At 36.7% G+C, this 25,587-nt stretch overlaps 1 protein-coding gene across 1 annotated transcript; it reads left to right on the top strand.

The window, feature by feature from the left end:
- The first annotated feature begins 9,598 nt into the window (after nt 1-9,598).
- Nucleotides 9,599-15,294, top strand: foxi2 (forkhead box I2). Its single transcript, XM_023287696.3, has 2 exons — nt 9,599-10,390; nt 12,101-15,294. Exons 1-2 carry the CDS (start codon nt 9,775-9,777, stop codon nt 12,682-12,684), a joined length of 1,200 nt encoding a protein of 399 aa, XP_023143464.2. The 5' UTR covers nt 9,599-9,774; the 3' UTR covers nt 12,685-15,294.
- Nucleotides 15,295-25,587: the final 10,293 nt, after the last annotated feature.

Raw genomic sequence — 25,587 nt, 5'->3', positions numbered from 1 at the left:
TTAAAAGTCTGCCTGAGACGCCTGAGTATCATTTTTTTGAAAATGTGAGCTTTTCTGTGCAGCTCTAATCACAGACTCCGTGGGCACATTGTGACATTCCTCTGATATGTACTAGTTTGCGTCGTCATTGTGCGATTTCAAAAGGAGCTTAGCGGCTTTAAATACTTTGTGTTTTTTGAGGTGAAGTTGCACGTTTCTTGCCTCAGTCTGAAAATGACATCTGTCTCTTTTTATTTGTGAAATTACATCCATTTTGCCATCTAACTTTATCCGTCTGGTGACAGCGCAAAGCATAAAATGCAAGAATTTTGATGGTGGAAAATAAAATACCAGTTGTTGTTTGCTATTTTCCTGCATCTGCTCTTGTTCCTGTTTTGGCCTTTTTGTCTGTAATTACATGTCCCCGTATCAAATATAAAAATGCCATCCTTTAAATAGTGTATCATGCGTTTCTATCTCAATCTGTGCTGTTGTTGAGGTGTTTCTAAATTTGCATTCTCCTTTTGAAAACAGTCAGAACAACAGAAAACAAATTGATGTAAAATTCATTATTCAGATGGGGACTGTGCTTCCAGTCGTTCTCCATAATTCAGCTACATGATATCAACACGCCAGCACTCAACTATTTATGATTTATTTAATGATTTACAGTGAAACACTTTGAATCTGTGGTTGTGAAGCTTCACCAGCCGGGCAGAGCAGAAGAATTTATTTCTGACATCCAACCTCCTGTTGTGTTCTCATGGTGATGTTTGTTTGAGATTTGAAGACATTTATGAGGTTTCTTTTGTCAAGTTTCACTTTACTAAATCGCAAAAACACACTACACTGTAGAAAATTACATTTTTAAACAGTTTTATTCTGCATTCTTTTTTAACTGTTCACTGTTTTGTGACAGATTTTTCCTGTTTTGTTCAATTTTATATTATTATTAGTAGAATCATAGAAAAAAAATGTCTTTTATAACATTTGGCTGTAGAAATGATACGTTCTACTGTATTTGAGTTTAGCTGTAGTACCTGTTTTTTCCATTAGGTGGATCCTATCGCTGCTGGATACCATAGCAACCAGAGTAAACGTCACTCTGACTACTGGCAGTTTCATGTTGGTAAGCAGCACTGCAGTAGTTTAGCTAGCAGCGAGCACCATGACAAAGACTTCTGCAACACTTAATAACCTCTGACTAGAGCCTAAGGGTTTAAAACAAGACTGAATCGTCCAGGACAGTATTAGAGTGTTGTGCTAAACAATTTTGCCTCTTTTGTGTTCATTTTCTTTGTTGTTCATGCCTTATGTGAAGCTAAACTGCAGCTAATTCAGAAACGACTGCATTCAATGACGACGAGGCTTCATGTGACCTCCGTCGTGTTCCAGCTCCACATTTCCTGCTTTCCATCCTTTTTGTTGTTTAACTCAGACAACTAGAGTCACGTCTCATGAAGTGGAGCTGCTGTTTGTTCACCAAAACCCCCCTTCTTTTTTTTTCTTCTTCTTCTTAAACGGCCTCTGCAGAGCCAGAAACTCTTCCCTTTTCCACAATCTCACATTCTCATCCCTGCATCGGAGTTTGTTAAAAGGGTTTTTTTGGCGACGCGTGATGAGCCCGGGGATTATTGTCGTAGCCAACCCCGATATTATAGAATTACAGTCAGACAGAGCGACTCCTGGTGCTGCGGACTATTACCCTGCGGCCTGGATCTCAGTGGAAAAGCTGCATTAGAGACCAAACCTCAGTCTATCAGATGCTGAAAAACGGGGAAGTGTTGGCAGATAATGTGTCAATACGAAGCGGAGGGATCCCAGCGGGGCTCAGAGGGGGTCCGAGTGCACTTTATTAGAAAGTTCCTCTCCAAGAAGCAGCGTTTCTGTCTTAAAGCTGCTCTTTTTGACTGTTTCTCGTCTTCCGCTGGACTCTGGAGCAGCCTTTGATGTTGAAAGCATATTTTCAGTTCTTCTTCAAAGAGTTTCTCAAACTACAGGAGCTCTCACAGTAAAAACCACATTTCCATATTAGACTTCTGAGGCCAAAACCTACAAGAGCCGGTTGGCTTTCTTCACTCTCAGATGGTTAGAGCAGGTTATAGCGCCCCCCGGTGGCTGCTTCAGGCTCTGCGCTCCAACACTGGCAGTCAGCTGCTTCCATCTAGAGGTTAAACTTGTTTAATACATAAAAATTCACAGATTTACAGAAGAAATGAGGGAAAAAAGGCATCTGAAGAGGGCAGTGTGGCTCCACTAGTGAGCTAAACTGAAGGACTCTTGATTGAATTGATTCCATTTTTTGTGTCAATAAAAAGTAAAAAACATTTGGCTTGTTGAACATTATTTTAATGATTTATTTTAAAAGAGTGCTGATATGTCGCTATTTTTATGATCCCTTTTGTTTCTCTCTGTTTTATAGCCTGATTGTTTTATTAATGTTCTGTTTTATGGTCTCCAGCTGCTTTTATGGTCTTTAATGGTTTTTCTCTCTTTTTCTTATTGATGTTGTCGTTTTTAATATATTTGTGTCTGGTAAACACTTTGTAACCTCTTTTTAAAAGTTCAATATGAAGAAATTTGATTTTATTATTTGTTATTTAATTTTGTTTATTATTATTATCATCATCTATAGCAATAATAATAATAATAATAATAATAATAATAATAATAATAATAATAATAATAATAATAATAATAATAATAATAATTATTATTATTATTATTATTATTATTATTATTATTATTATTATTATTATTATTATTATTATTATTATTATTATTATTATTATTATTATTATTATAGTAATAATAATAATAATGCTGTGGTATTAAATATTAACTCATGTTATAATTATTATAATGTTAAATAAAACTGTAAGTTGTGCATATCACCAAACACCATATTTAAAAAATGAGTATGAAAAATTATGATAGATGTTATTAATTTTTAAATTATATTTGTTTCTATTAAACACTTTATAACTGCAATACAAATGAAGTTTTTTCTTCTTCTTCTTCTTCTTACCAAAATGATTAAATAAATAAATGAACCTAAAAAATCAAAAGATTTTTTTTAAACATAGACATCATTTTATTCAAAAAATATTATTATTTTTTATGTTATTTTTTATGTTCATATTCAATTCTCATAATTATTTTATTTAATGTTTTGGCAAAATGAAGAAATCTTTTAGTCACTGAAAATGACAGAAGGCTATAATGACAAGATGCACAGCAAATGTCTGAATTTCCTCCAGACGCTTTAATTAGCCGTGAAAAAAAAAAAGACTCTTCAAAGAGGCTGATTTGTTGTTTCAGGCCTCAGGATACAACGTCAGGATTTCACTGGAAGCTTTCTGACAGTTCTCAGTTTTAATGGATGGATTTAATTGCAGCCTTTAGGGAGAAACTTCCTTTAAAGGAGCCAACGATCAGATTCAGTTTGATATGTGAAAATAAAAAATATATAAACATTTGGTTGATTCAGGTGGACTTTATTCAGATATTAACAGCTGAATCAGAGCAGAAATAAAAGTGAAAAATGCTGTTTATTGAGATGAATGAAAAATATCTGACATGTTGGATCATTTTACACAAAATCTGTCAGGTTTGTGTCTGTGAGCGTGTTGGGAGAAAAGTCTGTTTCTATAAAATAAATAAATATAAAGATATATCTATTTTTATTTTTCATTTATTATTTTAAATTGTATTTAAATATACATAATTTATAATTTTTTCATTGTTTGTTTAGTATTTTTGGCACACTAATAAACATAAAGATATCTACTTCAGTTTTTTCATTTATTATTTTATATTTTATTTAAATATACATGATATATAACTTTTTTAATTTATTATTTTGAATCTAAATAATAAATATTAAAAATAAAAAGATTTATTTAATTTTCTTCTTTTAACTTATCATTTGACATTTTATTTAAATACATATATGTAATATATATAATATTTTCATTACTTTTAATCTTAAATAATATTAATAAGGCATATAAAAAATATCACTCTCAGATTTCACAGAGACCATTTTAAAGATCTGTAGTTTATGATATTCAAGAAGAAAAAAGATTCAAGCAAATCAAAGTCACAGAAAGTTAAACAAACTAAATAAACTTCAGGGTTTTGAAAAATTTCAGTTTATTAAACTGAAGCAATATTATAGCATTTACAAGCAGCAGCTGAAATAATGAACCAAGTTTTAACTATCTACATGTTTTAATGCTGTAGATGAAACTTCTGTCTCCCCCTTCTGGCAGTAATAAAAATTACACAAACACTGATTGGTAAGATTGCAGTGTTTGCTTTGAAGTTTTGAGTTTCTTTTTTCTTTATCATTTCATTATTCCTAGTTGGTTTAAAACTGATCTCTACCAGTGCAGCAGCACAGAAATGTCTTAAAGCAGATTTAAAACTCTGGTTTATTGTAAAATCCTGATGCGCCTAAAAAGCATCTGTAGGATTTAATGGATGTTTATTTCTATGTAAAAGTACCTGTAGTGCAGCTTAAATGATGTTTTATCAGTGAGGTGAATCTAGTGCCTCAGAAACATGATAGAAAAAGCTTATATGCACCAGTTTCAAAAGCAAATCACTTCTAAACATAAAGGTTTTCTCACTTATATGATAATCTTTTTATTTATTTTTGCAGGCTGAAATTAATTGCAAATTACACTATTGTTTTCTCTGCAAAAATAGTGTTTTTAATGTATTCAAAAAAGCTGTTTTTAATATTTATGTGTAGATTAGAAACTTCAGGAAAGGTCTAGTAATGTGGAAAGTGTTCAAACCTTAACCTTTGTGTCATCCTGCAGGCCAAAACTGACCTGGTTTAAAGTTTGAAAATGTGGAAAAAAATATATATTTCCACAGTGAAACTTCTTATAATTTATTTGTGGATCCCCCCTGACAAATTCACAAAAATAAGAATTTCTTTCTTTTTTCTTCTACTTCTCTCAGTGGCAAAAGCGGATCACTGATATTGCATTTCAACTATTTTTAAAATGTTTTTTCCCCCAAAACCACTCTGTCGTGTCCAAAATACACAAAAGTCACCACCTGGATTTAACTAAGCAAACAAGTAAGATCCTTCCATTGGATAATTACTGCAGAGATGAATCTGTTTCAGCTGCAGCAACTTATTTAACTCTAGCTGATGCAGTGAGGAGCTTCTCAGTTCTGAAACAACCATGTTGGAAGACAGATCCTGTGGTCATGGAAAGGATGTCAATCTGTCTCAGAAGAGTCAAATTATTGGTCTGCATCAAACAAGAACAACTAAGGAGATGAAACTATTAAAATCATGTTTAGAACCATCATTATCAAAACCTGAAGGATAGTGGAGAACCATCATCTTAGAGGAACAAACTCCAAATGATGATCGTAGGAAACCAACAATAGAACTCATGGCTATGATTAATAGTGAAAGTAAGAACATTTCCACACAGAATGCAAAGGAAACTCAAAGGATTGGGACTAAACAGCTGTATAGCTCTAACAAAACCACTGATCATTGAGGATAATTAGAAAAAAAGACTTCAGTTTGCTACGGAGCATAAAGATTGGACTCTGGATCAATGGAAGAAGGTCATGTGGTCTGGTGAGTCCAGATTTACCCTGTTCCAGAGTGATGGGGGCAGTCGTTTAGGTTTGGTTTTGGTCCAGACTTTGTGCTGGTTTCTGACTGTATTCTGATTGGTTCTGAACATTTTTTGGACTGGTTTAGGTTTGATTCTGGTCATGGTTTTAGACCTTTTTAGGACCGGTTTTACAACGTCTTCGGCTTTTTTAGGAGTAGTTTAGGTTTGATTCTGGTCCTGGTTTAAGACTTTTGCCGCGATTCCACAAGCACCTACTCGGCGCGGTGCGGCTCGGCTCGTCTTTGTTTGCGAGCGTTTCCATATGGATTAGTGCATGTTATCAGACACGATTTTCCGCACCTTCTCGGCTGAGGTTCCAAGCGAGATGAAGTGAGCCGAGATGTGACGTCTACATAGTGCAGGCCACTGATTGGACAGGAGTGCAGGCCACTGATTGGACAGGGAGTGACGACACACGAGAGCGACTCCAGCACGAAAACAAAACTGGCATTTAAAAAAAACTAAACAGCGACGGTGTGCATTGCTCTTCACGGACCTCTCTGTTCTTCATAATTTTAATATGACAGCCAGACCTGTACTGTGGGTGGATGAAGAGGTCGAGACTTTTCTGTCTTTGGTGGTGGACCAAAGAATACAGAGAGAGCTGGACGGAGAAAGTTTATCAGGAGGTCTCTGAGCGGATGGCCGCTCACATATACAGTAGACTGTATATAAAGAGGACAGAAGCAGTGTAGGGAGAAGCTGAAAAAGCTCAAAAATGACTATTGGTTCACCAAGGACCACAACGGCCGGCGTGGGTCAACCAGGAGGTGTTGGAAGAGGTTTAATGGAAGCTATTTACTGGCACCGCACCAGCGAGCAACAGGAGGGAGACTCAGCCGCTGCATTGTTGGAGATGTTCAAGAATGGTGAGTGTTTTGTGACTTCAAGAAACTTTTACACCATTTATCCCATTGGTGGCAAGCTTCTTTTAAGCAAACAAGTATATTTAGAAAGTAACGTTGTTGTCTCCTGTAGCAGACAATAAGCTAGCTAGTTAGCCATCAGCGCTAACTCCGTGCTCCGCTTGTATTTCGTGCTGCTGATTCTAACGTTTAGCTCTCAGAAGCTAATACATCAGTCAACATGACGAACTAAGCTAGTGGTCTTAAAGGTTTATTTTTTTCACCAGTTCCAATGTCGTATTTTTCGTGTACTTAGGGTGAGTGTTTATTTGTGTTCAAGAGTCCCTTTCCATGTACGAAGCCTGCTCCACCTCCGTCATGGAGCCCCCAGCTCCCCTGCCTCCTCTCCACCACCAGCAGCGGCTCCTCTCCAGCACCAGCTTCAGGACCAGCACCAGCTTCAGGACCAGTACCAGCTCGGACACCGACCCTGTCAACATCAACCTCCAGCACGTAACAGCAACGTCTTATCACTGGTAAGACACGGTAAACAGAGACCATGGTTGATTTTCGCATCATTATTATTATTACTACAGGTGTAAATGCCTGCAAGCATGATCAGAACAGTGAGAGCAGCGACCAAGAATTCAGGCAGGTGTAAATGCAAACTGTGCGGACTGGTTTCAGATTGTCTTAGTCATGTCTTGGACTTTTTTTTAACCCCAAGAACACCAAACCTACCACCAAGGATGGTGGTGGCAGTATCACGCTCTGTGGAACTGGAGCTTTACGCAAAGTAAATGGAATAATGAAGAAGGAGCATTACCTCCACATTCTTCAGGAAAACCTAAAGCCATCAGCAGAAGGTTGATCTTGGACACAGATGGATTTTCCAACCAGACAATGAACCCAAACACACATCAGACGTGGTAAAGAAATGGTTCAATCAGGCTAGAATGAAGGTTTTAGATTGGTCTGCCCAAAGTCCTGATTTAAACCCATCAAGAATCTGAAGAACCCAGGCAGAAAGACAACAATTTTGTTGTCTTTCTGCCTCAGACTTGAGTCAGATAAATTGATAGTATAATGATACTTCCACCTCCATGTCTGATGGTAGGTATAGTGTCCAGAGGAGTCGAAGATAAACCAGCAGATTGGTGCATCAAGGTAAGAAGAGAGGCAGATGAAGTGATGCCCTCATCATGGCTAGTGCCTACCAACCTGTGGGGGTTAGAGTTATGATCTGGGGTTGGTCAGGTTCAGCAACGTTATGTTCCCAAAGAATGAGGTCAGCGACTACCTGAATATACTGAATGACCAGGTCTTTCCATCAGTGGAGTTTATCTTCCCTGACTGCATGGATATGTTCCAAGATGACGATGCCAGGATTCATGGAGCTCACATTGAGAATGAGTGGGTCAGGGAGCATGAGATGGATTGTCCTCCACAGAGTTCAGACCTTAACACTGAGAATCTTTGGGATGTTCTGGAGAAGACTTTCTGACTCTCCCATCATCAGTATAAGATCTTGGTAGAAAATTAATGCAACTCTGGACAGATATAAATGCTGTGACATTGCAGAAGATTATTGAAACAGTGAATGTGTTTCCTACTAAAGGTGGTGCAATGAAATATTCGTGTGCGTTTTTTTTTTTGGCTGGGCAGTGTATGAATACGTCTTTGATATTTTTGCCTGTTTTGCCAAATCCAGCCCATATTTTTCACTATGGAGTGGCTGAGTTGCATTAAGGAACTTTTGGCGCCCTGCAGAGAAGTTTTAGATGCTCTGGCTCTAATTTTGTGCAATTCAATGGCATACTAACAGCACATCACTTTTAAGGTCATTTTTGTAGCATTTTTACTCATTTGGAGCTTTTTGTGCATTTATTTTGTTGATATCAGACTGTTTAGTGACATTTTAAGGAATAATTTTGAACTTGCTGCTTTGAGGAATTTTTGGTGCGCTGCAAAGTCATTAGTGACTTAAGAAGGAAAGTCAGCAGCAACAAACACATTTATTTTGCTCTACAGGTGTAATTTTGACACTAATAATATCATAGAATTTAAATTGCATGTTGAATATTGAATAATAGTGACTGAGAGGACAAAACGAACAATCTTTGATTATAGTATTTTGAAGTTCTGTCAGATGTGACGTTGTGGGGTGTGATATCATATTAGCATTACACCACTGTTAAGGTCATTTTGTGCCATTTTTAATAATTTTGGGCTTTTTCTGCATTTATTTCATTGATATCAGGCTGCTTTGTGTAATATTTTAATTGTTGCCTTGGGCCCTGTGCTTTATATGATTATCAAAATAGTTTTATATCAACTGTTTTCCTGCTTTGAGGAACTTTTGGCACCTTGCATAGAAATTTAGTGACTCTCTGGCTGTAATATTGTGCAGTGTGATATCATATTAAGAGCATGCCGCTCTAGAGGTCAGTTTTGTGCCATTTTTTACTAATTTTGAGCTTTTTCTGCATTTATTTTGTTAATATAAGGCTCTTTAGTGACATTTTTAGTATGACTTTGAGCACTGTGCTTTAAAATGATCAAAATACCAAAGTTTGTCCTGCTTTGAGGAATTTTTAGCACCTTGCAATACAGTTTAAGCAACTGCAGAAGGAAAATCAGCAGCACCAAGTATATTTATTTTGCTCCCTAGATGTAATTTTGTGCAGTCTAATAGTGTATCATTAGCAAACCACCTATACACACATTTTGTGGACGTTTGAATACATTTTGAGCTTTTTGTGCATTTTTTAAATATATTTTAGTGATAATTTTGAGCTTTATGCTTTAAAATTAGCAAAATACCGAGGTTTGTCCTGCTTAAAGATTTTTTTTAAATAAAACTTTTAAGGAAAACTTTTAAGGAATTATTGGAATTTTCAGAAGTTTTCGCAAATTTTCAGAAATTTGGGGGATTTTTATTTTTATTTTTTTTTTGCTGAATTTTTGTATTTTTATCAAACAAGGTAACAATATTTTTTGGGTGCCCGTAAATGAAGACAACATGAGGGTTAACTGGAGGAACCACTGAGGATCCACCGACTCTCTCTGCTGGCTGAGGTGCATCCAAACCACTCCCCCTGTGCGTCTTTACGCGCCTCTATTGGCTGCCGGGTCTGCAGCGCTGCCCGGACGCGTCTCCTGTCAACACTTTAAACTATTAAAACTCTCCGAACTGCTCCATCCTCCCGCACACTTGTTGCTGCCGCCGCTCCCTGCGCTCCGGAGGACACCTGAGAACCGCTTCACCTTCTCCTGCGGGATTTCTGCGGGGAGTGATGAACTCCATCGACCCTCAGTCCCATCACCACCAGCAGCACCAGCACCACCACACCTCCCCGACCGTCGGCTCGCTCCCACCCAAAGGCGCCCAGGAGGCCCCGGACATGGCCGCCGTCTACTGCGACAACTTCGGTAGCATGTACCACCAGCAGAGCTTCCAGGGCGCGCAGAGACCCGCCGGCTACGGCCTCGGCGATTACGCGTCGTCTCCGAACCCGTACCTGTGGCTCAACGGACCGGGCGTCAACTCGTCCGCGTCCTACCTGCACGGGAACAACCCGGCATCCTTCATCCCGCCCTCCTACGGCTCCCAGCGGCAGTTCCTGGCCAACTCACCTGGCTTCGGAGGGCCGGACCTGGGCTGGCTGTCCATCGCCAGCCAGGAGGAGCTGCTGAAGCTGGTGCGTCCTCCCTACTCGTACTCGGCGCTCATCGCCATGGCCATCCAGAACGCGCACGAGAAGAAGCTGACCCTGAGTCAGATCTACCAGTACGTGGCGGACAACTTCCCCTTTTACAAGAAGAGCAAAGCCGGCTGGCAGAACTCCATCCGGCACAACTTGTCCCTGAACGACTGCTTCAAGAAGGTGCCGAGGGACGAGGACGACCCAGGTACCTGAACGCACCACAGACACCTTAGAGCAGCCTGTAAAAGTCAAATGTGGCGTTTATTTCGGCAGTTTTTGCTTTTATTTCCTGCCTGTAAAGAGTCTTTGAGTGCCCAGAAAAGCGCGATACAAATAAAATGTATTTTTTAAATTATTTTTATTATTTTTAGGTGCAGGTAACTCACCTGGAAATTAACTAAACTGACGCTTTAACTCAAAATACAGAATTAAAACTATACACTATGCTGATTTTAAATGGTTTACCTGCTTAATTTTATTACTTTATTATAGTTTCCATAATCAGTTCAATGTATGACTCTCAAAAACTAATGACAATCTTTAAATTAGTTTTTTTGAGCTTAAATTAATTGCAAATTATAATATTTTTTTTCTTGACAAAATAGTGCGTTTATTGTACTGGAACGTGACTTAAAGGCAGTTTTTAATACTTCAGTTTAGGTTAGAAAGCTCAGGAAAAGTGAGAGTAATGTGGGAAATGCTCAGATATCGAGGAGAAATTCTGAATTTTTTTTTTTTGTTTGTTTTTGCATTTTGGGATTTTTTTCTTGTGTTTAAAGTTTGAGGTAGTCATTTGATGTGACTGATTTCTGCAAATTAGTTTCAAACGTTTTGATTTATGGTCACATTCCGACAGTAAAAAAAGTGAAAAACGGGTCAAATTGCAGCAGTTTTATTTGAAAAATGCAGCTTTTGCTAATTTTAGTATCACCTTATCTGCTTCAGGTAAAGTTTTATTTAACAAAAAATACATATTTCAGTTGCAATATGCTGCTTAATTTTTAATTCCGGGTAAAGAAAATTACTGGAGCCAAACTGTGTCCTCCCTTGTTTAAGTTATCTTATTCTGAATTACTGTTTGATTTATGGTCGTATTCTGACCGGAAAAAGCTCTAAAAGAGTAAAGTTGCACCAGTTGAAGAAAGAAATTAAGAGTTTTATTAGAAAACTACATTCTATACATTTTAGTGTCATCATATTTACTGCAGATGAAGTTTTATTTAATAGAAATTGACATAATTCAGTTGTAATATGTGCCTTAATTTTGGTTACAGGTAAAGCAAATCACAGAACCCAAACTGTGTCCTCCTTTGTATAATTAATTATACTTTGACCTACTACTTAATTTGTGGTCGTATTCTGTCAGGAAAAAAGCTCAAAAAGAGTAGAAATGCACGAGTACAAGAGAGAAATTTGAAAAATGCAACCAAACCTAACTCAAATGAAGTTTTATTTAATGGAAATTGACATAATTCAGTTGTAAAATGTGCTTATTTTTTAATTCCAGGTAAAGGAAATTACTGGAAGCTGGACCCAAACTGTGTTTAATTATAATAAAAATCGTACCTTGAGCTACTGTTCAATTTGTGGTCATATTTTGACAAGAAAAGGCTTAAAAAAGGGGTAAAATTGTACGATTAGAAGGAAGAAATTAAGATTTTTATTTGAAAAATGCAACCAACTTTGCTTCAAATGAAGTTTAATTTCATGGAAATTGACATAATTCAGCTGTAAAATGTGTTTATTTTTTAATTCCTGGTAAAAGAAATTACTGGAAGCTGGAGCCAAACTGTGTGTCACCAGATTAATTAATCTTTCTTTGAATTGCTATTTGATTTATGGTCTTATTCTGAAAGGCAAAAGCTCAAAAAGAGTAAAAATTCAGCTGTAAAATGTGTGTGTTTTTTACTTCCAGGTAAAGGAAACTACTGGACGTTGGACCCAAACTGTGAAAAGATGTTCGACAACGGGAATTTCCGCCGGAAAAGGAAAAGACGTTCAGATCCGAGCAGCGCCGGAGGAGCATCGGCGGCGGCGTCAGGGGCCGCTAAGGTGGAGGACGGGCGGCCGCCGGGGGCCCTGAAGCCGTCCAACAGCCCCCAGCTGCTGGGCCCCTCCTCCCCGGACATGGAGGCCATGACCGACAACCACAAAAGCTCGTCGTCGCCGCCCGGACTGCCTTCGTCCGCTCCGTGTTTCAACAACTTTTACAGCAACATGTCGCCGCTGGGCTCGGGGGCCCCCGGCCGGCAGGGGGCCCTCGGCCTGGTGAACGAGCTGTCGAACAGGAACATAACGGCCCTGAGCCCCTACCACCCCAGCCACGGCGGCGGCGGCCAGGACTCGGGGCCGGCGGAGCACGGCGACGGCCTGCATTTCAACCGTGGAGTCTACTACAACACGTTCGGAGGCGGCCAGAGCGGACAGTTCAACAGCCACTTCTACAACAGCTTCAGCGTCAACAGCCTCATCTACCCGAGGGAAGGGACCGAGCTATAGGGGCCGGCCGGCTCCTGGGACTCCGTTTTTGCTCTGTGAAAACAAAATATACGTGATTTTATTGCTCCTTCACTCACCAAGAAACCAGAAAGATGATAAAACATCAAGTATTTTCCACAATTTGCATTCAAATTGTGGAAAAAACACCCAGAGCATCACAAAAACAAGAAGTTATCTTGTGTTTTTTTTAAACTATGTCCTTCTTTCAGAGGTAAAAATGCATCATTGATCTTAAATTTTTAACAATTTTTCCACTCTGTCATGTGTAAAATCTAAATATGCATTTAGGATTTTTGCCAGTTTTGCCAAATACAGCCAGTAACAAAATGTACATGCTCTTATTACAGCAGAGAGGTTAAAAACACCTCATTTACTCAAAAAACACACCAGAGAGATGAGAAAACATCGTATATTTTCCACAATTTGCATTCAAATTGTGGAAAAAACACCCAGAAAATCATAAAAATAAGCTCTTATCTTGTATTTTCTTTTAACTGTTTACTTCTTTCAGAGGTAAAAGTGCATCACCGGTCTGATATTTTAACTCTTTTCCACTCTGTGATGTGTAAAATCTAAATATGCATTCAGGATTTTTGCGAGTTTTGCCAAACGGTACCAGTAACAAAATATAGATGCTTTTATTGCAGCGGAGAGGTCAAAAACACTTCCTTCACTCACCAACAAACCAGAAAGATTGGAACACATCAAATATTTTTCACAATTTGAATACAAATTGTGAAAAATGATAGATGCAAGTTTAAAATGCTTCCTTCACTCACCAAAACACCAGAAAAACTAGAACACATCAAGAAAAAACACAGAGAAAGTCACAAAAACAAGCAGCCGGTTTTGCCAAAGTCCAACGCATGACAAAATATCCATGCTTTTATTACAGAAGAGAGATCCAATATGCCTACTATACTCACCAACAAACCAAAAAGATTAGAAAAAAATGAATATTTTAAACAGTTTCCATTTAAATTATGCAAAAAAACACCCAAAAAGTCACAAAAATCAGCACTTATCTTGTGTTTATTTAACTGTATCCTTCTGTCAGAGGCAAAAGTGCATCACTGATCTATCATTTAAACTATTTTTCCACTCCGTCACGTGCAAAATATATATATGCATTTAGGATTTTTGCCAGTTTTGCCAAATACAACCAGTAACAAAATGTATATGCAGGTTAAAAACACCTCGGTCATTGCCAACAAACCAGAAACACTAGAAAACAACAAATGTTTTCCACAGTTTGCATTCAAATTGTGCAAAAAAACACCCAAAACTCACAAAAACAAGCACTTCTCTTTATTTTTGTTCATTGAAATTCTGCTCTAAATGGAAAAAGTGTATCACTGATCTATTATATTTGAACTATTTTTCCACTCTGTCACATGCAAAATATAAATATGCATGTAATATTTTTACCTGTTCTGCCACATATGTGCTTTCATTACAGCAGAGAGGTTAACAATACCTCCTTTACTCAAATAAACAAAGAGGAAAGATGAGAAAACAAGTATTTTTGTATAATTTGCTTTCTAATTGTGGAAGAAAACACCCAGAACATCAAAAAAATAAGCACTTATCTTCATTTTTTAAACTAAATCCTGCTCTCAGTATCAAAACTGCATCGATCTTAAATTTAAAACTATTTTTCCACTCTGTCACGTGCAAAATATACATATATTTTGATATTTTTGCCAAATACATGCTTTTATTGCAGCGGAGAGGTCAAAAACACCCTTTTCTCTCACCAACACACCAGAGAGAATAAAAATCTGCAAGAATTTGGCACAATTTGCGTTCAAATTGTGGAAAGAAAACACCCAGAATGTCACAAAAACAAGCACGTATTTTATTTTTTTAACTAAATCCTGCTGTCAGAGGTAAAAGTGTTATATATGAACTATTTTTCCACTCTGTCATGTCCATAATGTAAACATATATTTGATATTTTTGTCTTTTTTTTGCCAAATCCAACCTGTATTGTTCCTTTGTGGAGCTTCATCATCAACAAAACTCTGCCAAAGTTGCCTTTTTATTTTCTCCAGACCGCCATTACCTCATAACTAAATGAGAATGAAAGTCGCCCTCTTCTGAAGGGTTTCTACCTTTTTTTCTAGCTTCAAAAAAATGCAGTAAGAATTGGTTTAATTGACCACAAACAGGGCTCGACTTCTTTTTTTTATATCCTCCACGTCGACTGAAACACTACAGCTCGTGTAAATACCTGTGGACTCAATAGAAACGTGTATTTTTGTAAATTATAAGAAGATAGTTTGTGACTATTTATGCTATTTATGCTAATAGGCTTTTTTTTTTTTACTACTGTTGTCCGAACTTAGTTTGATTTAAAGCAGAAGTTAAATATTAGCTGACGAATTGCACCGAAAACAGTATCACAAGAACCCAGATGTCATAAATATAAATTTATATTTACATATATATATTAAATGTTCTATTCTTTATCATGGTTTCTCTCAGGGTTCAGTGTGACAATCATTGAACGGCTTTTGTATCTACTTTTGTCTTTTTTTTTTTATCTTTATACACACAGCTTCCAGCCAGTTGCAACTGTGATCATAAATAAATATTATGTGGTCTCTATTCTATTGTCCTGCATCCTTTCAAATTAAGGCACCAAGTGTAAAAATCCTCTGTTTCAGTGGATATTTTGAGTTTTCTGCTGCTCAGAAATTAATTTTTTTTAGTGTTTCTTCCAGTTTTTGCCAACAGTTTCTGTACATTTGTGTATAAAAGTGGCTCAGAATGTTACAAATGTGGATAATAGAGTTAAAATTAAGAATGCATTCTTTCAAAATAAGGCACAAAATATAAAAATCCTCCGTTTCAGTGCAAATGTTTAGTTTCTGCTGATCAGAAATTCACTTTTTTTTAGTGCTTTTGCCAAGTTTTTTGCCAACAGATTCTGCACATTGGTTGTATAAAAAGTCCCTCCAAATGTTACAAACTGGGGCAGCAGAGTTTCAGTGGATATTTTGAGTTTCCTGTTGCTCACTAATTCAGTATTTTGTGCTTTTTCTATTTTTTTCCAACAAATTCTGCACATTTGTGTAAAAAAAAAAAAATCACTCAAAATGTTATAAAACTGGACAGTAGAGTTAAAGTCAAGAATGCATCCTTTCAAAATAAGGCACCAAGCAGAAAGTTCCTCTATTTCAGTGGATAATTTGAGATTCCTGCAGCTCAGAAATTCTTTTTTTTTTTTGTTCTTTTTCCATTTTTATCCAGCAAATTTTGCAAATCTGTGTATAAAAGTGGCTCAAAATGTTACAAATCTGAATAATGGAGTTAAAATTAGGAATGCATCCTTTCAAAATAAGGTGCAAAGTGTGAAAATCCTCAGTTTCTGTGGATATTGTTGGTTTTCTGCTGCTCACAAATTCATTTTTTTTTAGTGCTTTTTCCATTTTTTTCAATATATTTTGCACATTTGTGCTAAAAACGTGTCTCAAAATGTTGCGAATCTGGACAGTAGAATTAAAATTAGGAATGCATCCTTTCAAAATAAGGCACCAAATGTAAAAATCCTACATTTCAGTGGATATTTTTAGATTTTTCCTGTTCACAAATTCATTTTTCTTAAAATATTTGAGGCTTTAACATGTTATTTCTGGCTACCTCTAAAGTACTTACTCCTTTTTTTTTTTTTTTTTTTTTTTTAACAAATTCTGCACATTTGTATAAAAAAGTGTCTCAAAATGTTATAAATCTGGACAGTAGAGTTAAAATTCAAGAGGTTTCCAGGATAAGACTTAACTTGACATCTGTAAATCCTCAGTTTGTTCTCCTGTTAATCAGATATCTGCCTGATCCCAGTTTAATTTCTGAGTGAAGAGATTTAAGATCAAGTTCACGTCCAACTAAAACAGAGTTAATCTGCTGTCAGATCAGTGATTAGCGATTGAAGAATGATGTTGCTCTCAGGAGACGATTTTGTTGCTCAGAAACACGTGAGGATTCGTTTATATGTTGATTTATGTCGCTAGAAAACTGGGAAATGCCCACTTTTACTGGTAGATTCCCAAAATGAACATCAGCCAACACTAAAAACAAAGCTCAGTGATGTAAGAAAATGAATTAAAATGACAGCAAAGGTCACAGCTTACAGGTCTACAATTCTCTTTGAGAAGGTATCAAGAAAAAAATAGAATTGGAGACAAATTTAGGCTTTTAATAAGTAAATTCCAGTGAATTGTTTGCAGAAAGGAGTTTAGATGAACTTGCAAAATGTGACTTTATCGACAGGAAATGCAAAAAGAATAACATTTCTAATAAGAATTGAATTATAAAAATGAGTTTAAAAGAAGGGAAACTTCTGTTCCTCCTTATAATTAAGATATCTGTTATGTAAACACTCTATTTTGTCATTAATAATAAAATTTATACCTTGAAAACTGGCAAAAGTTTGAAAACATTATACTTAGTTTTCATTCTTCTTGATGCAAACTGTTTAATTCTCATGTCATCTTTCTAAAACTTCTTCTTTTAATTGTAAACAAATTAGCATGGCAGCTAATTTCCTCCTGCATGTTCTGCAGAAAAGCTTTAGCAACAAAGTCAGGAAAGTTTGGGAATGACTATATCTTGTTCTAGGTGGTAAAAGTGCACCACTCATCTTATATTTAAACTATTTTCTCAATGTTTTTCCTAAAAAAACATTCTATAATGTTTAATTATAAACATGAATTTTGGGGTTTTGCCAGTTTTTGTCAATTCCAGCCCATGGAAGATAGTAAAAGCTGAAAATTTTCTCCTCAGTTTTGCATCTACTCTTCACTCTACATGATACAAACAGCTTCTTTCTCATTGTGTATTTTAAAAACTTTATCTTCTAAATGTTAGCATATTAGCATTGCAGCTAATTTCCTCCTGCATGTCCTGCAGAGCTGTGAGGTGGAGACGAGCCAAGAGAAGCTCTGGCAAAAACAGTAAAGTTTTCAAGTAAAGTTACAAAAACAAGCACTTATCTTGTATTTGTAACTATTTCTTTCTCTCAGTGGTCAAAGTGTGTCACTGATCTTATATTTTAACCATTTTTCCAATGTTTTTTACTCAAAAAATGTAATGCAATGTCCAAAATATAAACATGCACATGACATTTTTGTATGTTTTTGCCAAATCCAGCCCCTAGAAAATAGTAAAAGCTGAAAGCTTTCCCTTCAGTTTTGCATCTGCTCTCCATCCCACAAAGTTTTATTCTCATGTCATATTTCTAAAACTACTTCTTCTGATTGTAAACAAACTAGCATGGCAGCTAATTTCCTCCTGCATGTCCTGCAGCTTTTGACGGCGTGGAGACGAGCCAAGAGAAGATTTGGCAGAAAAAAAAAATTAAGAAAAGTTCTGGAGCGAAGCCAAACTCAAGACTTTAGCGGTTGACAGACGTCTTGATACAGAAGAAGTGAGAAACAATAGAGGCATTGTCCTCCGTCCTTCATGCCGATCCCCATGTATCAATTAGGGACTGTGAGGAGAGGTGAAGATATCCCCCTTCAGACCGGCGGGATTTAAGCATCTCTTTGTCTCCGCTCTCCGCCACTGTTTGGCCCAATGGAGAGGAGGCCATGTCGTTTTGTTCGCTGCATCCAGAAGCTCCCTCTGCAAATATTTGCCACCCATCGAGCGGATTAAGGCCCGATGATGTGATGACTTATTTATTTTTCACTGTTTGGAATTCACACCGTGCATGTGTTCAGGTGCTTAAGCTCTGAGTGGGGAAATTCATGATTCCAGTCAGCTGGGATTTGGTGTAACCCTCCTGTTGTCCTGCGGGTCAAAATTGAACTGTTTTAAACTTTGAAAATGTGGAAAAATATATATTTTCACAGTGAAACTTCTGATGTCCACATTTTAAACATTTTTGGGAAATCTTTGTACATTTTTTGGTTGAAAAAAAATGTTTTTTGTTAGTTTTTTTTTTTTTTTTAAATAATTTTAAGGGAAATTTTTCAGGAATTACTGGAATTTTCTTCCTGAAGGTTTTACAAATATTTAGAAATTTAGGGAATTTTTTTGCAGAATTTTTTGATTTTTTTTCAGACAAGGAAACAATATTTTTTGGTGCCTGTAAATGAGGACAACAGGAGGATTAAAAACTAATTGTAAGCTGATATTTAAAAAACCGTTTAAAGCAGCTGTGTTTTTGATATAAAAGTAAACTTTGCTGAAAATGTCATGCAATTACTTTGACTTGCTAATTAGAGCTAATATTTTTAGCTTTTGTTAGCCAAAGAGTCACACCAGTAGAAGCTAATTTGCAGAAGCACTGTGCTGGATAACACTCTGATCATCTTAAATTCATAAGATTACACATAAAATATATAAAATACAACTACAGAACTGCTACTGAAATGAGTGCAAACCCATAAAAACTGTGTAAAGCAGCTTTGAACTCACCTTGACCTGCTAATTAAAGCTAACGCATTTAGCTTTAATTAGCAGTCAAAGTTAATTTGCAGAAGCACTGCTCGCTCTTATCATCTGAAATTTATATAAATATGTATATTATATAAATATAGTATTATTATTGGTATTTATATAGTATATAAATTCCAGTTATCACGGATTTGTGTTTTTTTTTGGGCTTTCACTGTTCAAAAAATGAGCAGCTGATAAAAAAAAAGTTGAAACCAGCTTTTTTTTCTGTCTTTTACTATTTTATTCACCAGGAGGAGAAAACTGCTATCAAATGATAACAATGAAACTTTGCTGAAAGTGTCTCTATCCTTGTTTAAGACTCATATTATTGGAGCTAATTTGCAGAAACGCTGCTCAGAATGTCACTCTAATCATCTGAAATTAGTTCTCTTTAATCAAATTTGCTGCCCTCTTAAGTCACAATAACTTTTTCTTTACAAAATAGTGTTTTTATTGTCATCAAACATGATGTAAAAACAGTTTTTAACACTTCAGTGTAGTTTAGAAAGTAAAAATGAGCTCTTTGATATGATATTCTGACAGGAAAGAGCTGGGAAAAGGGTAATTTAGACATATTAGTGTCACCAAATAAATAATTAAGTTGTATTATGTTCCATCCTTTGACCTACTAATTAAATTAAATAGATTTAGCTTTTCTTAGCCAAAGGATCGTATTATTTGGAGCTAATTTGTTGAAATGCTGCTCAGAATATCACTCTAATCATCTGAAATTTTTTTTATTTGATCAAATTTGTTGCTTTCTAAAGCCACAGTAACTTTTTCTTTATAAAATAGTTTTTATTGCAGTCAAACATTACTTGAAATGTTGTTTTTAATACTTCAGTGCAGATTAGAAAGCTCAGAAAAGATGAGATTAGAATCCAATAATGTGGAAAATGCTCAAATTTTAAGAATAAATTGTAATATTTTTTGCATTTTAGGACTTTTTCTTATGTTGAAAGTACAAGATAGTCGTTTGCTATTGCAGATTTCTGATAATTAACTCTTTAAATTTTGATTTGTGGTCATATTCTGACAAAAAAAGGGTGAAATTGTACCAATAGAAGAAAGAAAGGAAGAGTTTGATTTGAAAAGTGTAATTTAAACATATTAGTGTCACCAAAAAATAACTAATTCAGTTGTAATATGTTCTACTACTGGACCCAAACTGTCTCACTTCTGTTTAATTAATCATCCTTTAATCTCCTAATTAAAGCCAATGAATTTAGCTTTCGGAGCCTCGTATTATTAGGAGCTAATTTGCAGAATAACATGTGAAAATCGAATTTGCTGCCCTCTGAAGCCTCGATAACTCCTGAGTGACAACCGCATGACCCAGATCCGACTGTAGATGTCAATCCAGAACTTTTCCACTCTGGCAAACCTCGCCGGTGCTGTCTGGTGTAAACCTCTCAATTAGAGAGGATCCACTGACCCGGGCTCTGTTTGATCACCTTCCTTTTGCACCCCGTCCTAATTTGGCATCCCAAGTTTTGGCATGTGAAAAGGCGGTATTGTTGCAGCGGCTGGGAAGCAGGGGACCGCCGGTGCTATTTCCATCCCCGTACTGTAGCCTGGTGCCCTAAAACGACCCCACAGTTGCCCTCCTCCCTCGGCCCGGATTGTTCCGGCCATAATGGACGGAGGAGAGGTGAGGCCTCGCTAATGAGAGACATCTTGGAGGGAGCACAGAAAGCAACTGTTTGGTCTTGTCAGCGTGTTTCACATGGAGGGTTCCAGGATCAGCTTCATCAAGGATCCCTGGCTGTGATGTTAAACCAGGACAGAGGAGGGATGTGGTGTCAGGACGGCTTTCTTTTTGGTTTGGTTTGATTGCTAAAACCTCTCAAGCCAGATTTTTACACAAAAAAATGCCCCTCTTGAAACAAGACAAAAAAGCTTATTTTAAGGAACTTCTACCTTGAAATAAGTGAAAAAAATCTGCCAATAGAACAAGTGAAAAATGGCTTGGTAAGATTTCTTGAAATAAGATACAATATTTAGAATATTGAGATCTTAAAATTAGCTGGTAAAAATGTATTTTGAGCTATAGTTTACCAGGATTGTCAAGCTTAAATCTCTTAAAATAAGCCACAATTTGAAGCTCAGACTGTCTGACATTTGACAAACAAATAAAATAAAAAACTAATCTGAATTAAACATATGCACCATTTTTTTAAAATACCCACAGATGCTACCAATATAAAATAGTGACTCTACATACTAAAGATATTTAACAGCTTACATGTTTAACTTGCTTCCATGCTTGTCTCCATTGTATAAACAGTTCAATCCAGTTTACATGAAAAATCATTTCCATATTTTTGTTTTGTGACTGTTGGTCACAGCTGAGTCACTCCAAGCTTCTCAGTTGCACCGAGAAGAGCAGAATTTTTAGTTTTTTACAGAATCTAGAGCAAATTATTAGAATTATTATTATTTATATATATGTTTATTTTTCAAATGAGACAAAAAATAAAATGATTTTGATCCAATATCATGATTTTAAGCTTAGATTTGAGGACAGTCAGACAGTTGAAAAACAAACAAACAAAAAAACCGTAGAATAAACATGTGCAACATTTTCTAAAATACTGACAGATGGTAGCAACACTTTAAAAGCTATTGATTCTTGTGACGCCACCAGCTGTTCCTGCTTCTCTTCCCAGAGCTGATGGAGGCTCGTCAGCTGATTGAGCCACACCTGGGATGAAGGGACTCAACTCAATAAAACCTCCTCACTTCCAGTCCACAGGCTTCTCTGACAGGAGCTGCTTCCTCCTGGAGCTCCAGCAGAATGATTCGGGGTTTCTGGTTTTGGTCCTTCATGCACCGATTTGGTTGTTTTATGTTGCAGTAAATCCTTTATCAGTCACCATACAGTTGTTGTCTCCCTGGTTATGTTGCAGCTTTTCGAGCCAAGCTGTAACACCCTACATACTATAGATACTTAACTACTTAAATGAATTAAATATTGAACCTGCTTCCATACTTTGGTCTGTTTTAACACGGCCTGCAGTTCAATCTACTTCAAGTCATTTACAGATTCATTAAAAATGAGATGTAGAATGGCTTTATGTGGATAAAATATCACAATTTTGAGCTTAAATTTGGTTAATTTTCCCAACTGCAAGTTATACATGATTAGTTTAATGAAAGTTGACAGTTGACAAAAAAAACTTTCTGACTCAACATACTAAAGATATTTAACTACTTAAATGACTTCAATGTTTATTTTGCTTCCATACTTGTGTCCCATCTGCACTGTAGAAACACTGCCTGCAATTCAATCCAGTTTGCACAAAATGTCATTTATGAATTTTTATCATGGGACTGTTGGCAGCAGCTGAGTCATTAATATCTAGTCAGATGTGCCAAGAAGTGCAGAATTTTTTGTTTTTTCCAGAATATGGGTAAAGCAAATAATTTATTTTTGGCAATTTTTTAAAATGAGATGTAGAATAAATAAAGTGATTTTTTTTTTTTTTTTTTAATGAAATATCACAATTTTAAGCTAAGATCTGGTTAATTTTCCCAACACAACTGCATGTCATACATGGTTACTTCCAGGACAGTCTAACAGTTGACAATGTGCTTATTTATTCTGCCTTCACAGTTTCTAGCGCTGATAAATGATTTAATTTTGTTTGTTTTTTTAAAGATGTGATAACTTTGAGGCCCAGTGCCATTTTTAGCGGTTTCAGAGGATTCAACCTAATATTATACTACACAAATGCTCTAAAATATTGGCCTAAATCGCACTTAACATACTCATTTGAGGTGACTGAGAGTTTATTCAACCTAATCCTGACTTATACGTTGAATTTGCCCTTAAGGTAAAGCAACTTTGGTGCCACAACTTTTGAATAAAGCAGTTTTACAGAGTTCTAGCTGCTAAATTTGCTTCCATGTTTGGTTAAAAATATGATCAGCAGCACACTTTGTCTGATTTACAAAGATAAATCTACTGCAACAGGTTAAAAAAATCCAAATTTGATGACTTAAGATTGTCTAAACTGTTCATATTTGTTGCATCTCATCACCTGGTTGAGCCACCATGATGCATTTTTTACACATAAACACATATTTTCTGTGAAAGTAAATCTATGGATCCAGATGTTTATGACTTGAGAACAGCTTACGTACCTGCGCTGATGTGCTTAAGCGCTAAAACAAAGTAATAAAGTGCAGCTGAGAGTGGGGGTGTGTGTTGGAAAACATCTTGACGGGTCGTGTCTGGGAGGGGAGGCCGGAGTGGGAGGGGCCGATCGGCGGCTCGGGGGGGTCCCGGGTATGATTTTGATCCTGGAAGGCTCAATTAAGTGGTTCGTTTACCCCTCGTGTGGAGCTGGTGAATTGGAGCCAGGTCAGCTCCGGGTTGAGGTGTTGTTCATTATTTTTCCGCCTGTCGGATCCCATGAGCGGCGGCTGGAGACGGTGGCTGCTCGGCGGCCGAGGAGCAAAGGGCCTGCCGGTGGGGTACGTCAAACACACTCAAAGCCTCTCCCCTCGCCGGGGGGATTATGATCAACAAAGCATGTCCCACACCTGCACCGGCCAGCACAATGGAAACTCTGCGGGCCAATGGAGACGCAGGGAGAGAGCAGTTATTAGAGGCCTCCGCCAATGAAATGGATTACATTAACCCCTTCTGTTGTTCTTCCTCCTGGAGCTTAAACACTGAACTGACAGACTCCACATCCCATTGAGAAAAACCCCAGTAACACTCTGTTATAATGGCTTTATTCCAGCTCATCCACCAACAGAGAAGCAGTACAGCGTCTCCATTTATAAACTGCATAAAGGGTTTTGGAACTTTGGACAAACTTTACTGTTGACTACACTGAAAAAAAGTTAGTTCCATTGTTTCATTCTGAGTCTTAAACTAAAGCAAGCAAGAAATCAGTCAATGCAAAAATCAATTTAAACATCTGGAGGTGACATTTTTTCTAAGTTTTTGACCACTTTTACTTCTTAATCTCAAACAAGACACACATAAGACGATCTACAAAGTCTTCTCAGTGTCCTGAGGTGGAGTTATTTGAAGCTTTCATTTAACAGGACAATTAAAGTTTTAAACAAAGTCATCTCCATGTATTAAAATGATGTCTTTCAAAGTTTTTTTCTATGAAAATACTTCTGTTAATGCCTTAAAATGACTTAGATGTAGCTCTTAAAGTCAGGGTTTAAGAATCAGACTAATTCCTGGGTAAACCTGGAGTTCATTTTTGACACTTTGGTCAATACTTCTGTCACTGAAATAGGAAATGCTCTTTTAAGATACATTTTTTACATTGAATTTTTGCACACAAAATTGCTTTTACAATATTGAATATAATCTTTTTTTATGGTTGCTGACTTAGATGTAACTCTAAAGTGTTGTTTCCTCTATAGAGTCTACACCTGTGTCTCCATCCATCCATATATATCTCCATCCAGCTCACCTACAGCTCTGCTTCAATACAATGAAACTGCTCTAAGATGCACAATGGCAAGTCGTAATATTTGAGTGAGTGCATGTTAGAACCTGAAACTGATTCTGAAGAAAAGCCCCACCCTGTAAGTTCACAAGTTTGGTTCTTCAGATTTTTGCATATAGCATTTTTCAGATTTACACCTGTGGACTTCAGAGTCGGAAGGCTTGTTTGGATAGAAGTAAATTCAGAGCTTTTAAAAAATGTATTAATAAAGTAAATAAGGCTTCATCACCCATTAATTGCTTCAGAGAGGATGTTTGTTTAGCAAATTATGGCCCCATTCAGAGGAAAATAGGTGATGAAGTATGGTATGTTTAAGCCTTGTGACTGATCATTTATGGTTGTGTAAAGAACAAATCAGTGTTTATTCATAGTGTAAGTTTTTGACTATTTTTGTTACCTGTTTTGCTATGTTTGTTATTGTCGTGCAGAAAATTGATTCTGCTTTGTATCTGTTGATGTACAGCTTGATCAATGGGTGACGTCACCATGGCTATGTCCATCTTTTACATATACAGTCTATTAAATAAACTGATTCTGAGCCAAGATGCATCCAAATCTGGACGTTTTCTTAATCAAAACTTGATCATTCTTATTTACAGCAGGATATTGCAAAACCCCGCTGCAGAATTCAACAAATTAGAATCAAACTACTCAGTCGGGTGAGGCTATGTGTTAAAAAATGAGCTTGTATGTGCACGGAATTCCCAAAAACTAATAGCTGCCAGCATGGTCCTTTAAGCTCACTGCTTTACTTCTCAGTGTAATCTACTGTGTTTAAGAGCTCCAGCCTAAATTTAAACATCATTACCAGCACTGCTATATGCCATACTGTATGTGATGTATACTGTAGTGTGTAAATAAGAATATTATTCCTCCATTTTCTCCATGTCTCACTTGTGAGACTGTATCAACAAGTAAACACTGTTTGTGTATCCATAACTGTGCTGCGATAACACGGCCGCTGAGTGTGTTTGGGATT

Source organism: Amphiprion ocellaris, chromosome 20 (assembly GCF_022539595.1).
Source record: "Amphiprion ocellaris isolate individual 3 ecotype Okinawa chromosome 20, ASM2253959v1, whole genome shotgun sequence".
Taxonomy (NCBI): domain Eukaryota; kingdom Metazoa; phylum Chordata; class Actinopteri; family Pomacentridae; genus Amphiprion; species Amphiprion ocellaris.
Note: the sequence above shows the minus strand (reverse complement) of the source record. Positions and strands in the feature narration are given on the sequence as shown.

Bases quoted from the DNA above. Each gene is read 5' to 3' on its own strand.
- foxi2 (XM_023287696.3), top strand. From the start codon at position 9,775: ATGAACTCCATCGACCCTCAGTCCCATCACCACCAGCAGCACCAGCAC. The intron at 10,391-12,100 runs GTACCTGAACGC...TTTTACTTCCAG, and splicing joins GAGGGACGAGGACGACCCAG to GTAAAGGAAACTACTGGACG.